This window comes from Chelonia mydas, chromosome 1 (assembly GCF_015237465.2).
Source record: "Chelonia mydas isolate rCheMyd1 chromosome 1, rCheMyd1.pri.v2, whole genome shotgun sequence".
NCBI lineage: Eukaryota > Metazoa > Chordata > Testudines > Cheloniidae > Chelonia > Chelonia mydas.
The window spans coordinates 62,990,923-63,005,112 of record NC_057849.1 but is presented as its reverse complement, the minus strand read 5'-3'; the positions used below and the strand labels follow the sequence as shown (position 1 = coordinate 63,005,112).

At 38.2% G+C, this 14,190-nt stretch overlaps 1 protein-coding gene across 3 annotated transcripts in view; it reads right to left on the bottom strand.

Annotated features, from left to right (window-relative positions):
* SUGT1 (SGT1 homolog, MIS12 kinetochore complex assembly cochaperone) overlaps positions 1-14,190 on the bottom strand; it is a 50,209-nt gene that overhangs the window by 27,360 nt on the left and 8,659 nt on the right. For 2 of the 3 annotated variants that reach the window (XM_037894876.2, XM_037894894.2), the window contains exons 4-9: positions 11,419-11,488; positions 10,788-10,858; positions 6,502-6,555; positions 3,782-3,801; positions 2,654-2,688; positions 484-580 (exon numbers count right to left, since the gene is read on the bottom strand). In XM_037894876.2, the coding sequence (XP_037750804.1) occupies positions 484-580; positions 2,654-2,688; positions 3,782-3,801; positions 6,502-6,555; positions 10,788-10,858; positions 11,419-11,488 (347 nt within the window). The remainder of the gene's footprint in view (positions 1-483; positions 581-2,653; positions 2,689-3,781; positions 3,802-6,501; positions 6,556-10,787; positions 10,859-11,418; positions 11,489-14,190) is intronic. The other variant, XM_037894886.2, reaches the window with a different exon arrangement.

Below are 14,190 nucleotides of genomic sequence, written 5' to 3'. Positions count from 1 at the left end.
CTCCTTTTCTTTTTGTGAATACAGACTAACACGGCTGCTACTCTGAAACCTGTCATTAAAGTAGATACTAACTGAACATGTATGGTTTTGTTCACCAAGAATTAACAGTTAAGCAACACAAACCCATGTCTGCTGTCAGAATAAGAGAAACCAAGATTAAGATGGTGCCAATAATATACTGAACACAAATATACTGATGCTAGATTGCAATGCTTCATTTAAACTGGTTACCTCATGTCATGATTGTCAGAATAGATCTGAGGATACCAAAAGCATGGGAAGTAAAACACCAATATGCACTTTACATCATGTTCTCTACAACTTCCTACAAGAATGTTAACACTTTATTCTGCCTTTTTCATGGCAATTGAATGGACTGAATGATGCGATACAGAATGTCTGTATCAGCAAACAGATGTCCTGAAAGATAGAGATGCATATCAACTAAGAAGTTATTTTTCAGTGAACTCATAACGTAATCACCTCTTTCTCAGAAAATTGTACACTGATGTCATCTTTCTGTGCGTTCTTGATCATGAGAGTTACGATTACTTGAGATTCTGTTTGGTACCAGTCATACCTTTAAAAAGAGAAGGACATCAAAACTAAGTTTTCTTGCACGTGGTTCAAAACATGTAAGTGAACCACAGTGCGAGAAAACTCAAGTACTGTAGAGCACAGTAACATTACAGGGTTTTGTGTTAATTGTTTTGAATTTACACAGCACAAAAGTCTGAGGTTTAGCAAGCAGAATGAAGTTATGAGTAGATTTTCCCTTCTTCCCCAATAGTTAGTTCAATGCACTTGAGCAAACAAGAACTGCTGATGGAACAGAAAAAACGTACAACTGCTCTAACAAGAAGCAAAAATCTAAATAACTAATTTACACACTTAAGTCTTCAAAAAATTGATTTATTGCCAAGTATCACAATACTATTTTGCACTTCTATTGTGTTATTCATTCAAGGATCTAAAAGCACCTTATGAACACGATATACCAACACACATATTGGCAAGTCTTCTGATCCTAACTTGGATCTAGAATTAGCAACAGAACCCAGAAGATCTAGAGTGCATTCCCTGCTCTAGATGCGAGATAACCCTTCAAGGGAAGAAGTGTTAATTGAGGCTGAATTTCAAATAAATGTTTGAAGCAAAGTGCTTCTTAAAAGACCTGCTGCCACCTTCTGCATCCACTGAAGCATTTAGAGGAAGAACAGTCTTATGCAGCAAGAGAGCAGGCTGGGTGGCTTGATGGTGGAACGTAAAACAAAAGGGACAGAGGACTGACTGCAACTGTCTGCAGAGAACTAACTCCAGAGGAGGGCAAATTAAGGTAAAATTTGGGGGCTTAGACAAATGGACAGCATCCCTTTAAAACTGCAGTTCTTAGACTTCTAGTGCTCTGTGTTCTTTCACCATTAGACTTCCTATTTAGCTTCTTCAGAATTGAAGTCATTTTTGAGACAATAAGTCATGAACATGGGCAGCTAGTGAACTAGCCATTGGCGGGGGGGGGGGGGGGGGGGGGGGGAGAGCCCCTGGTCCCTCCCCTTCCACCCTGTCCTCTCTGCCCCCCCCTCCCCTGCAGGAGCCCAGAGCACCCTCACTGCAGTCCCTAGCCCCGGAGTGCCAGGCAGCGTGGTCCCAGCGCCCCCAGTCCCGGGCGGTGCTGCCCCGAGTTGGCAACAGACCGGCTCTCCTCAGCCCCAGACAGAGCCAGCCTGGGCCATGGAAGAGTTCTGGAAACTGCAGGAGGCAGCCTGGGGCCAGGGCCACGCCCACGCCAAGCTGTTGGGGGAGGCACAGCCTCCCCCGGCCTAAAACACCCATAACTTGTGGTCATGTGGTCTGGCTTAAACCTTAAAATGCAAAGAGAATGACCCAAAACCATTTTATTACAAGCAACATATAGCAGTCAGTCATCAATTACCACAGTGGTACTAGTTTCACCCTATACTTAATATCAGGGAACAAGTATCTGTCGACTATTACTACAAAGTTCACTTTTTCATCAATTTATATTGTATGAAGCATATATGAGAATCTCTCTGTTCTGATGCCTAAGCAATACCTAAGGTAGGTACAACTGAGAGGCACTATGTTTTGCCCCAGTTGAACATCAGTTGGGATACCTAATCCCAAATCCCTAGATATGTTCTGTGAGCTGATCATCTTCAATGGAGAGTTCTTGGCCTGACAACAGCCTGTGTACATGGACTTTTTAGGACATAATGAAAAGCTGATCTACGAACACATTTTCTGAGAGGACGGGTTGGGGAGTTTAGTGTTGACATGCTAAATAAAGTCATTGCTTCTGAAGCTTATACTCGGAGGACAGGCACACTAAGCACAGCTAAATAAATTAATAATATATTAATAAATAATGTAATAATACCAGGTTGAACAGTTTGAAGTGTATGATACATTAGGGCTCCTTACCACTTCAGAGAAGATTTGGTATTTACACAAATCCAAACCATAAACATAATCAGCAAACATATCTGATCCAGTGTACAGAATTTAGTTTTAACATGTGCATTACAAAACAGACTAAATTTACAATTTGGAATAATGGCTTAAAACAAATACATATGCTATATAAAATGATTGTTAAATTATGTAAAGTGTAATAAAGCTAAAAAAGACTTACTTGATTTTTGATGGCTGACTTTGCTGTTGTGTAGTCTGATTGTGGCATATGACATTTGAAAGACATTAAAAAGTTAAATTAGTATAGTTCACTGTATCATGATGTACTTTTCAAACAAACATTCATAACATTATATACACACATTGTACATTAACAACTAAATTGCCTTTTTCTCCTCTTGATGCACAGTGCATTAACTAAGTTAAACAAACATTTTGAAAACAAATCTCCTGATTAGTCCCATAACCATTTACGTAGGACAAGCAGAAAATAAACAACTGGAATGTTCTGCAGTCAAAGTGCTTTATAAATAGTAATTCAACTTCTCAGTTCAGTCATCTTCTCAGGCAGCAAGTATTACATCCATTTTGCAGCTAACGAAAGAGACAATGGTTAAATGGGTAACCTAAAATCACAAAGGAAATCTACAGTAGAGCTGGGAATGTAACCCAGAGTTCTTTACTTCCAATCTTTTCCTTTTAACCACAAGGTCACTGTCCTTGTGTATAACATTACTCTTGTCAGACTTTCCACATAGTACCTGTTTTCAATATGCATAAGTTGGGAGTAGTTTGAGAGCAACAGTCTCAAGGACCAACATAAGTTTCCAATGCCAGATACTATTGATACTGTTTCTAGAGACACAAGTTCAAAGGTTTTACCATGACACACAGTAGGAAGAGGCAACTGAAAAATGAACTAGAGCATCAGCAGAATAAAAATCTGCTTAAGTAACAGTTCATGCACTTTTAAGGCACTTAATAAATTACAATTAAAAGCAATTAGAATGCTTAAGTGGAATTGATTAATCTTGCAAGATTAATCATCAATTGTCCAAAGGAAAAAATCAGACTTGCTTTATTATAAAACGTATGCACATTGATATAACTGCTAGAACTGTGTGCTCGTTTAATCCTTTGTAAGAGCCTCCATAAGCCTGACATCAACAAAGAGCAGGACTTTAGGCTAAAGTTAAGCCCCCACAAAAAATGCTATACAGTAGGAAGACTTAAGTTAGTTAGTTTTAGAGCCTGTTAATATGAAGCAACTAAGAAAAGTCTCAAAACATGCTCTTGTTTAGTGCCACAATTAAGAGTAAGCCGCAAGTATGTTAAGAAAAAGCCTTACCATTTCAGTCTGTGATCCTTCTGTAGGGACAAAAACAAATTGCATTTTTCAGAAAAGAGCAACATGTTTAATTTACAAGGTAGATTTGCTTCTTTCAACTTTCTTCAATTATTCAGAGAGATTCTGTATTTGTATCATAACACTATTTGTATCTAGGGATTTAATTTCAAGTGTTCAATTTCAAAAGTCATGCGAAAGGACAACTGCAACACAAAAGTATGTTCTGATTAACAGAATGATTGCATCTTCTGATCAGTAGTTCCTAACAAGTGAAGATGTAACAGACTTCTGTTATGACATGACGGCTTTGGCAAATCAGCACCTAAAGCTTTGGTTTAAGATCTTCTACAATAGTTGGTACCTTGTTATTCATGCGCTAGACATTCATGCTCAAGTTTGTAAGATAATTCTTAAGGACTCTAGTTTCACAGAAGAGAGGGATGACATTTAACTAACGAAGAGATAAAATTATTTGGGCAACCTTAACTGTGCAATACCATACTATGAGAATTTTTTCCATACAAACCTTACAAATTTTTTTTTGCCAGAAATTCTAATTTAGAGATATTTAAGGTTGGTCCCTCTTTCAAGAAGTGAATAGCAAAGCAAAAAAATCACTGCTTTTTGCTTCTTTATAAGCATGAGGATGCCTCAAAGATTGTTTTAAAGAACTCTGCTTTACTAACATTAAAAATACCATGTTTCGAATTCTAATTTTGCTAGAAAATCCTCTGGAGAATCGGTAAAATGACATCACAAGATGATTAAAACATGAACAGCTGAGAGGGGACAAAGGTGTTTAAGCAGATTGAGTAAAACAGGGACAAGAACAAGCTCAATACTTGGAAGAAAAGCTTGGTGTGGCATATGACATGACATCCTCTCCCCTTCGAGAATGGAAAAAACTCCAACCACAGTCCAAAGTGTTCCTCCAGCAAAATCAAGACACCCAAGACTTGATATTCTTGTTATTTCTTCAGCAAAAGAGAAAAACCACTGAAAAATCTTGAGGCCATCTTTATATGATATAAATAGGGCCCTACCAAATTCATGCCTATGAAAAACGCATCATGAACCGTTAAAGCTGGTCTCCCCTCCATGAAATCTGGTCTTTTGTGTGCGCTTTTACCTATACTATACAGATTTCAAGGAGGAGACCAGCATTTCTCAAATTGGGGGTCCTGACCCAAAAGGGAGTTGCGGGGTCGGGGTGGGGTGTCCACAGGATTATTTTAGGGAAGTTGCAGTATTGCCATCCTTACTTCTGCGCTGACTTCAGAGCTGGGCGGCCGGAGAGCAGCAGCTATTGGCCAGGTGCCCAGCTCTGAAGGCAGCACCTGTCAGCAGAAGTGCAGAAGTAAGGGTGGCAATACCATAGCATGCCATCCTTACTTCTGCGTTGCTGCTGGCGGCGGCTCTGCCTTCAGAGCTAGGTTCCCAGCCAGCAGCTGCCGCTCTGCAGATGCCCAGCTCTGAAGACAGCGCCACCACCAGCAACAGTGCAGAAGTAAGAGTAGCAGTACCGCAATCCCACCTACAATAACCTTGTGACCACCCCACAACTCCTTTTTGGGTCAGGACCGCTAGAATTACAACACAGTGAAATTTCAGATTTAAATAGCTGAAATCATGAAATTTACGATTTTTAAAATCCTATGACCAGGAAAATGACCAAAATGGACCGTGAATTTGGTAGGGCCCTATTAAGGATAAGTACCAGACCGACAAAAAGAGTTATGTTCCTTTGCCGTTTGTTGTTAAATTAATATCAACTCATACTGCCCCCACTGATCTTTCTTTCCCAGTGCACACCATGAAGGGAGTAAGTCTGCAGATAAAGTCACAGTGGAGGAGAAAGACGTATGAGCTACTCCTTCATATCCACAGGCGACACATCTATGAAGCCCCTGGGCAACTTAGGAGAAGTAAGCTGTGCCAAAGTGCGGGAAAAGCTGCACTAAGTTGCATGCTCTCTGTTAGACTGGTCAACCCACACGAAGAATTAGTAAAAAGTTGACCACTGCTTCAGACAGTGCTCTCACACTGAACACTACATTACTACTCCAGATCAAAGCTGGCCCCAGCAACTAGTAGGAGCATGGCTATTGCTACTTTATCATGGTGTCACAGCTAGATGGATGAGAATGGTTCTTTTGACGAAGGAAACAGACTTCAGAGAACTGGAGGCCCAAATCTCTAACTCTCCATTGTTTTTTTCCAGCCCCGCACCTATCAATCTTGCAAGCTTCTATTTTGGGGTACAGAGTGGAAGACATGCTCCAACATCACTACAGAGCTCTTACATTAAGTTGGTCTCCATGTACTTCTACACAAGGGCAACAGGAGTCAAAACTGTGTGGCTCCTAATATAAATTGGATTTATTTAAGATTATGTTCATTGGCAGATTTACCAACACAGGATTTGTATTAAAACTATGACAGTTTCTGAAATATCTGGATTTTTGCTCTCAAAGTCTGAACTTGAAATAGGTACTTTTCCCATCTGCATGACTAATTCTCACATGAATTTTTTTCCTTCAAAAATCTAAAGAAACATTTATAAAAGTTAAGCAAAAAAAGTCCTCACAGAAACAACTGGAGCACCTAGTAGTTTATTGTAAACAAAGACAAGTGCTATAAAGATGTCAGATTTTGAAAAAAAATGTTTAAAAGCATGGCAAATATCAAAATAAGTACAAAATAAATGAAGCCACTCTTACTGTTTAGTGTTTCTTCGCATCTTTTAATCCAAATAGTAAAAGAAGTATCCACATCTAGAAGAGATTGAATATACAACATTTCACTATCTCAAATCTACTACTCTAAAAATGGGTACTATTACTTGTCATGAGGATGCATAAAGGGCAGACTTGCAACAATGGAACTGTTTTGTTTTGATTCTTAAATATAGAAGGCGAGATATTAAGTGTCAGGACTCCTTCAAACCAATTATACTATGTTTGATATTAGTGTTTAATTACATAACTAACTCCCCAGCTTTGTTGGGCTGGATGTTAATACACTTAGAACTAATTAGTAGTTCAGTTAGCAAGTTAAATTAAGTTTGAACTGACCCAAATCTAGTATTCAGCTCTCAGGCTTCTTCACCACTTCCATTTAACTGTTCCCAAAGATGGTAAACATCTCTCCTCTGTTCTTAGAATGATCCCCTCAAATACTCATCCACATGCATTCCACTTGAACAAGTACAGAAAAGCCATTCTATTTGAGGGTACTGCAAAATTGTGAAAAAAAGTTTACAGATGACCCCCAATTTAATGTGTTTTTCTAGGGGTTTCTAGTTGTATTAGAAAGTTAAGAGGGAAGAGAAATCAAGACTCTAGCTCTCTATTAAGCAATAAGATAGGGAGAGAATTTGCTAGAAGCCCCAAATTACTGGGTGAAGTCATTGGTGATTAGCAAGTAGGGATTGGGGTGCAGTTGTGGATTACTGGGCCTGGTCTTCACTTAACAGTTTTGCCAGCATAGCTAGGTCACTTAGGAGCGTAAAAAAACAAAATCACAACCATAATTGACATAGTTATACCAGCAAAAGCCCTAGCATAGACATAGCTTATCTTATTCAGGAAACTGGGTTTTGATGGTATAAGATGTCTCTCTTCTAGGAGTGTTTGCCAGCATAGCTACACTGGCAAACCCTTTCTAGCATATTCAAGATCTTAATGGGGCTTTGTTTGCTAGAATCTAGCAACATCTTGAAGGTGGCAGGGCATCCTATGACACAATTCTATATAAAGCTGGCTAATATTTTTCTGTCTTTACATGGTTGAATATACTACATGACTAGTCTTTATGATTTTAGTAAAGGTGAAATTTGCAAATAAGTGATTAATTTATATTACTACTGTAAGACCACTTGCCTAGAGTTGAAGTGGTTGGAATATAAGTAACTCAATAGAATAAAGATCATAATTAAGTAAAACAAATACTGTCAAGAGTTGATAAGCAACAACAAAATAGAATTTATGATCATCTCACCAAAGGCTGAAAAAAAACCAATTAACTCAAAATCAAGTCCACCATTAAACAAAACTTTGTCTGTTGAGATGAAACAACATAACGTGGAGCCTACAAGCAAGACATTTTCATGATACCACTGAAACGTACAGTAACGCCTGCAGGTTGAGCCATTGAGCTTCATGATTATAATCTTTCATTTTGAAACATCATTCAGATCAGAAGTGGATGGACCATAATACTGAGTTTCTTCCTTCTCTTCTAACATTTAAAATTGAAGATCCAGATTTCTAAAACAAGTCTGTTTGCAAAGGAGGTTGTATCAGTTAGCTGCATCAAAAAGATGGAAAATGGTGCAAATACAAAAATCACAGAAGCCAAGACAGCTAAATTCAAAATCTCATCAATTTTAAAAGGGACTTGCACTCACATCCAGTCAGATTAATATCAATCAAGTGTGATCTTAGCATAACCTGATTGGTTTTGAAGAAACTCTATAGAGAATGAAAAGAAAATCATTTAAGGGAAAATCCAAAAGACTGGCAGACCTACCTAGTAAGCCAGGGACTCAAGTGTATTCTTTTAGGACAGTGTGCACATTTTGTGTTTGAAGAATACATATGCTTACAAAGTAAATCATATTTGCAAAAGGTGTAAGGAATAAAGAGATTCTGTAAGTATATCAGCAAGTACATCATAAGCAGGAAGCCTGTGAAAGAACTGGTGGATCTGCTATATTACAGGGGATTAAAGGAAGCAAGTAAGGAAGATAAGGTCATTGCTGAGAAGCTAAATGACTGTTTTGCATCAGTCTTCACTTCAAAGGGTGTTGGGGAGATTCCAATCTTGGCCCTGCTCTTCTCTTGAAATAAATGAGGTATTATCAAAGATTAAAAAGAGATGCTAGAAGAAACTGATAATTTAAGAGAGAAATAAGTCACTACACCCAGATGCTATACACATTAAAGTTCTGAAAGAGCTGTGCTAACAAAAGTATGAAATTTAACTATAAACCAGCCCTCTGGAACAAGAGTGATATAAATGCTGTACCTCTATTTTAAAAAAGGCTTAAGGGGTAAACTGGAGAATTACAGACCAGTAGGCCCTTACATCTGTACCAGGCAAACTGGTTAAAACTATTATCCAAAATACAACATACCTGGAAGGTGTTAATATAAGACAAGACCTAACCAGCATAATTTCTGCAACAGAAAATAGCATCTCACTAGTCAATAAAGTAGAGAGTAAAGGAGAACAGGTTGACAGTTTATTTTACACTGGTTTCCAAAAGGACTTTGACAAGGTCCCTAGTCTCAAATGAATAAACTAAAAAAAAAAAAAAAGTTAAACCGTTACAGGGTGAGAGAAAGTATTGTCCTGGATCAAAAACCATCTAGGAGAAAAAACAAGAAGGATAACACATGGACAGTTTTCATCCTGGCAAGAGTTCAATAGAAGGATACCCTCAAGGTTCTGTTTGGATTCAGTGCTTAATATATTTACTAATGATCTGGGGAAGGGGCTGGGGGGGAAGAGGGGACTAGTGAGATAACTCTGACATCTGCAAATTTTGCTATTTAGATTAGCAAGGATCAGAAAAGACTGTGAGGGAACTTCAGAGACACCTAAACAAGCTAGGTGAAGCTAGGCAACATGATGGCAAATTAAACTAAATATCTGTAAATTCAAAGTAACGCATGCTGGAGAAAAAAATTTGAACTACTCATACACCTTAGAGGGTTCTAAATTAACAATCGGCTCAGGAAAGGGACCTGGGCATTACTGTGAACAGATCAATGAAGACCCCCTGCTCAATATGCCACTGAAGTCAAAAAGGCAAACAAATGTTTGAATTCATAAGAATGGAATGGAGAATATAATACCTTTATATGCTGCAATGCTATCGGGAAGGCTGTGTAGACTAATGATCACCCATCTCAAAAAGAATATTGCACAATTAAGTAGAAGGAGTTCAGAGAAGGGCAACAGGAAAAATCAAGGACATGGAAAAACTCTCATAAGAAGAGAGATTGCAAAGATTGGAATTGGTTACTGTACAGAGAAGATGAATAAGAGGGGACACAATGAAAGTCTATAAAAATAATGAATGGCATACAGAAAGTAGATTGGGAATTTCTGTTCTCCCTATCTCATAAACAAGGAAACACTGAATGAAACTGAAAGGTAGAAAAGTCAAAACTGACAAAGGAAACATTTTTTCCCCCAGTGCATAATTAGATTATGGAACTCCTTGCCACAGAAAGTCATTGGAGGCTGAAAATTTAGCAAGATGCAAAAAAAAAAAAAAAAGTTGGAGAAAAGGCCAGTTTTTCAAAAGCTCCATACTTCACCGATTTAAAAGTTCAGGAATCCAGAGATTAATGTATTAGTAACTCCATATGACAGAAAACTAGGCCCTTAGCCCAACCAAAAAGTAAGTTAAGAGATGAAAAAACAGGGGATATTAAACACTCTTCTGTAGTTTTCAGCATAATCTAAAGTAAGAGAGTCACAAGCATAGTTTATGAGCTCAGACATATATCTGGAGTTGTGTAAACTCCAAGAAACTGTACAGACAAAGTTGTGTTTTACTTAGTTTACAACTTCACCTTGTATAAGAGGAATTCAGTCTATTTGTAGGCTTTTCCATGATGCTCATCACCATAATACCAGATCACCTCAAACACCTGAATTTATCCGCAATGTATGTCTGAAGCAGGGAAATATCCTCATTTAACCCATAGGGAACTGAAACACATGGGCTTACATTTTTAGAAGTGACTACTGATATTTTGTGGCCAATTCTAGATGCCTTAAAAGGGCTTGATTTTTAAGTGAGGGGGTGCTCTGTGCTTCCCAAAAGTTACGCTTGTTTCACACGAGTCTAGCTGGGTATCCAAAAGTTGCAGCACCTAAGTCACTAGTCACTTCTGAAAATCTTGTTCTTCAATTTAACCTGAGCCTCATATAAAAGCTTTTAAATATTTACTGATTAGTGTGCAAAAAGAAGTGTAGTTTCAATACTTACTGTCCAATTTCTGTCCTTCTTTGAAAGACTCTAGAGCAGAAGCATAGTTTTTGCTATGGTATTCACTTATCCTGACATGCACACAGAAAAAACATGGGCACAGTAGTTATGTTTCCAATCAAATTCACACTTCCGCTAAGCACAGTATATTTTACTTTACACTGTATCTGAATGGAAAAGTAGTACATGATCTATTAAATTCGCTGTTAATAAACAAAAGCTACAAATTTGCCACAACTGTAATTTATAAGTTACAATTAATTGGGATGCTAAGAACAGAATAACATTGTAAAGGTAGAAATGTGGGGGAATTTGGCACATTGTCTAATAATACAAGAGCTCTATTACAGATACTTCACAGTGAATCACCAAAATCGTCGATTAAAACTGTTTAAAACGCCATTGTCCAACAGCCCTCTTATAAAGATCCAAACGATTAAAGCTATGAATGCTCCCCCCACCCACTCCGAGACTGACCCTCACCACATCAATTTATTTAGTCCGCCTTCTATAAAAGGGCAATTGAGACCGCAAACTGATGCAAACTGTAGTAGTGCTAGAATGAGTACAATATATTTCAAAAATGGAAAATGGAAACTTTCTGCCTGTGGCTTCTTAAATGGTTACATACCCTTTCCTGAGAAAAGCTGTGGCATTACTGGGATTGAGTTCTAGGGACTTCTTTGCATCTGCAACAGCATCTGTAGGAAGTCAGTTTTGCATGTTAGTCTCTTAAGAATTGCATTATTCCAGTTACGTATCTTAAACTAAAGATCTAAAAGGCAAAGTGACAATTCAGTCCCAGCTAAACATTTAGCCATAATCTCACCTTCAAAAGTATGGCAGAGATCCTACAAATGAGCAGTCACGTTTTTTTAATGTAGAGTACATTACTCTGTGCTAGAAACACTAAAGGCGTTGCCTAAGTGAACAAGTAGCTTGGGCTTAATGCTACAGTTAGATTCCTGAGCTCCGTTTTCACATCTTAAATGAAGAGTGTTTAGTATTAGTTTTCTCAATTTATGCAGAAAGTCATGCTATTGAAGTACAGCAATTATCTTACAATATTTTCACCACTCAAATCTGCTACAGCTACTCACGGGGGAATTCTGCACCACTCTGCAATGCAAAATTTTGAGAAATTAATGTTGGGCACACAGAATTTCCCTTTTTCCCTACAGCAGTGTTTCCCAAATTTACAGCAGTTGTGTACCCCTTTTGAGACACTTGTCTTACTGGCATACTCCTTCTCTGGTGAAGATAATTGGGGGGGAGGGAGGGGTTTGGTAGCCACATTTTTATAACACACCCCTAATTCGTTTCATTCTGGATTAAATGTTTATTAGAAATAAATACAAAATTATATTACATACAGTTGAAACAAAAGATTTTAATAGAAATAATAATTACATATAGAAAGTACTATAAATAATTAAAATAATAGAAGCGAATCAACAGTCTGGCAGAACAGCATGTGTATATATACATATATATAAAAAAAAAAGTGAATTTGTGCCATTTTGAAATTAAAATACATTGGTTTGGTTAGGTTAGTCAAGAAAGCACTAGTTTTAATACTTACTCTTCAAGTATTGAAAAATTTTCAGTACAAACCAAACTATTCAGTGCGAGGGATGGAACTGCTTTTGACCAGACACTATCGCAGGGATATCTGGGTCGATGTTTGTGATCTTAAGACGAAGATGGGGCTCCATGTCAATAAAGACAATTTTGTTTTTTTGTTTTGATGCCCACCAGCGCACAGAATCCAATCTCGCACAAATACGAGGTCGGAAAAGGCAGAAGATACTTGACAGCTTTGTCCGATAGAGCTGGATATTCAGAGCTAACCCCCAACCAAAATGACGTCAGTGTATTTTGCTCAAATTTTGTTTTCAGGAAGCTATCTGAAGCCAGCTCCAAGAGCTGTTCTTCTGAAGCAGAGAGGTTATTTGGCAATGTTTGAACACTGATGATAAAAGGGTTCCTAATCCATTCAAAGATGCCGTCGGGTTCAAGGAAATACTTACAAAGATCTTTCAGCAAGCTTTCCAAATGCTGCTTCATGGTTTGCAACACATCGTTATCAAGTTCGTTAGTCGAGTTTATTACTAAATCATGAAGAGATGGAAAGGAATCCAGTTCATGACGACTAAGACGTTTATTCCACAATTTCAATTTTGCGACCATGGCATTCACTTTGTCTTGAACATGGAATATGGATATGAGTTTCCCTTGCAAAGATAGATTGAGGTTGTTTAAATGAGCAAAGATATCTGCAATATATGCTAGTTTGCATAACCATTTCCAGTCGGGTATACGGTCTCACAGGTTAAACGTTTCATCTAAAAAACTTGCAGTTCTTCTCGCAGCTCAAGCAGGCGATTCAGAACTTTTCCACACGAAAGCCAGTGCACTTCAGTGTGAAATAGGAGTTGTGTGTAATCACTGCCCATCTCATCAAAAAGCTGAGAAAACAGCCAGGTGTTCAGAGGGCAGACTTGCACAAAATTGATTATTTTCACAGCTTCATCCAGTACTTGCTTTAGATCTGCCTGCATGTTCTGGGTGGCAAGTGCTTCCCTGTGAATGCAATGAGTCGATTTTGCTTCTGACGCAACACCTTGAACACGTGCAACAGCTCCTTTCTTCAAACCAATCATGGCTCTGGTGCCATCCGTGCTTATTCCAACACAAGGACTCCAATTCAAGTCATTGTTTTTGATAAAGTCATCAGTAACTTTAAAAATAGCTTCTTCAGTTATATGTGTTGGCATAGGTTGGCAGCACAAAATACCATCATGGACTTCATTATTCAGTTCGTATCTGACGAACAACAACAAAAGATTAGCTAAATTCACAATATCAGTGGATTCATCCACTTGCAGTACATAGTAGCGACTCTTTTGTACTCTTGACAATAATTTATGTTTTCGGCCACATCTGTGATTCTAGGATGAACAGGGTTACTTGAGAGGGGGACACAACCTATAGCTTTGCTAGCCTTGTCTCCAATCATCACTTGCACCGTTAATTTAGCTGCAGGTTTTACTAATGTCTCGCCAATCACTTCAGCAGCTCCGGACTTTGCAATTAAGTATGCCACACGATATAAAGCTGCCAAAGCTTTCATATTTTCACCTCCCGTCACATTACGAATTGTTTTCTGGGACTTTTGGAGGTCTTTGCGCCTATTTTCGAAGAATTCTACAGGTTTTCTCTCACATTCTTTGTTTGCTATCAAAATGGCGTTTTAGGTTGGATGGTTTCATACTTTCATTTGTGAGAGTCTAGTAACAAATCACACATAGTGGAACAGGCTCTACCTCATCGCCAGCCCACGAAAACCCCAGTTTAAGATATTCTTCAACATATTTGCAGGCTTTTTTCATTTTATTTGCAG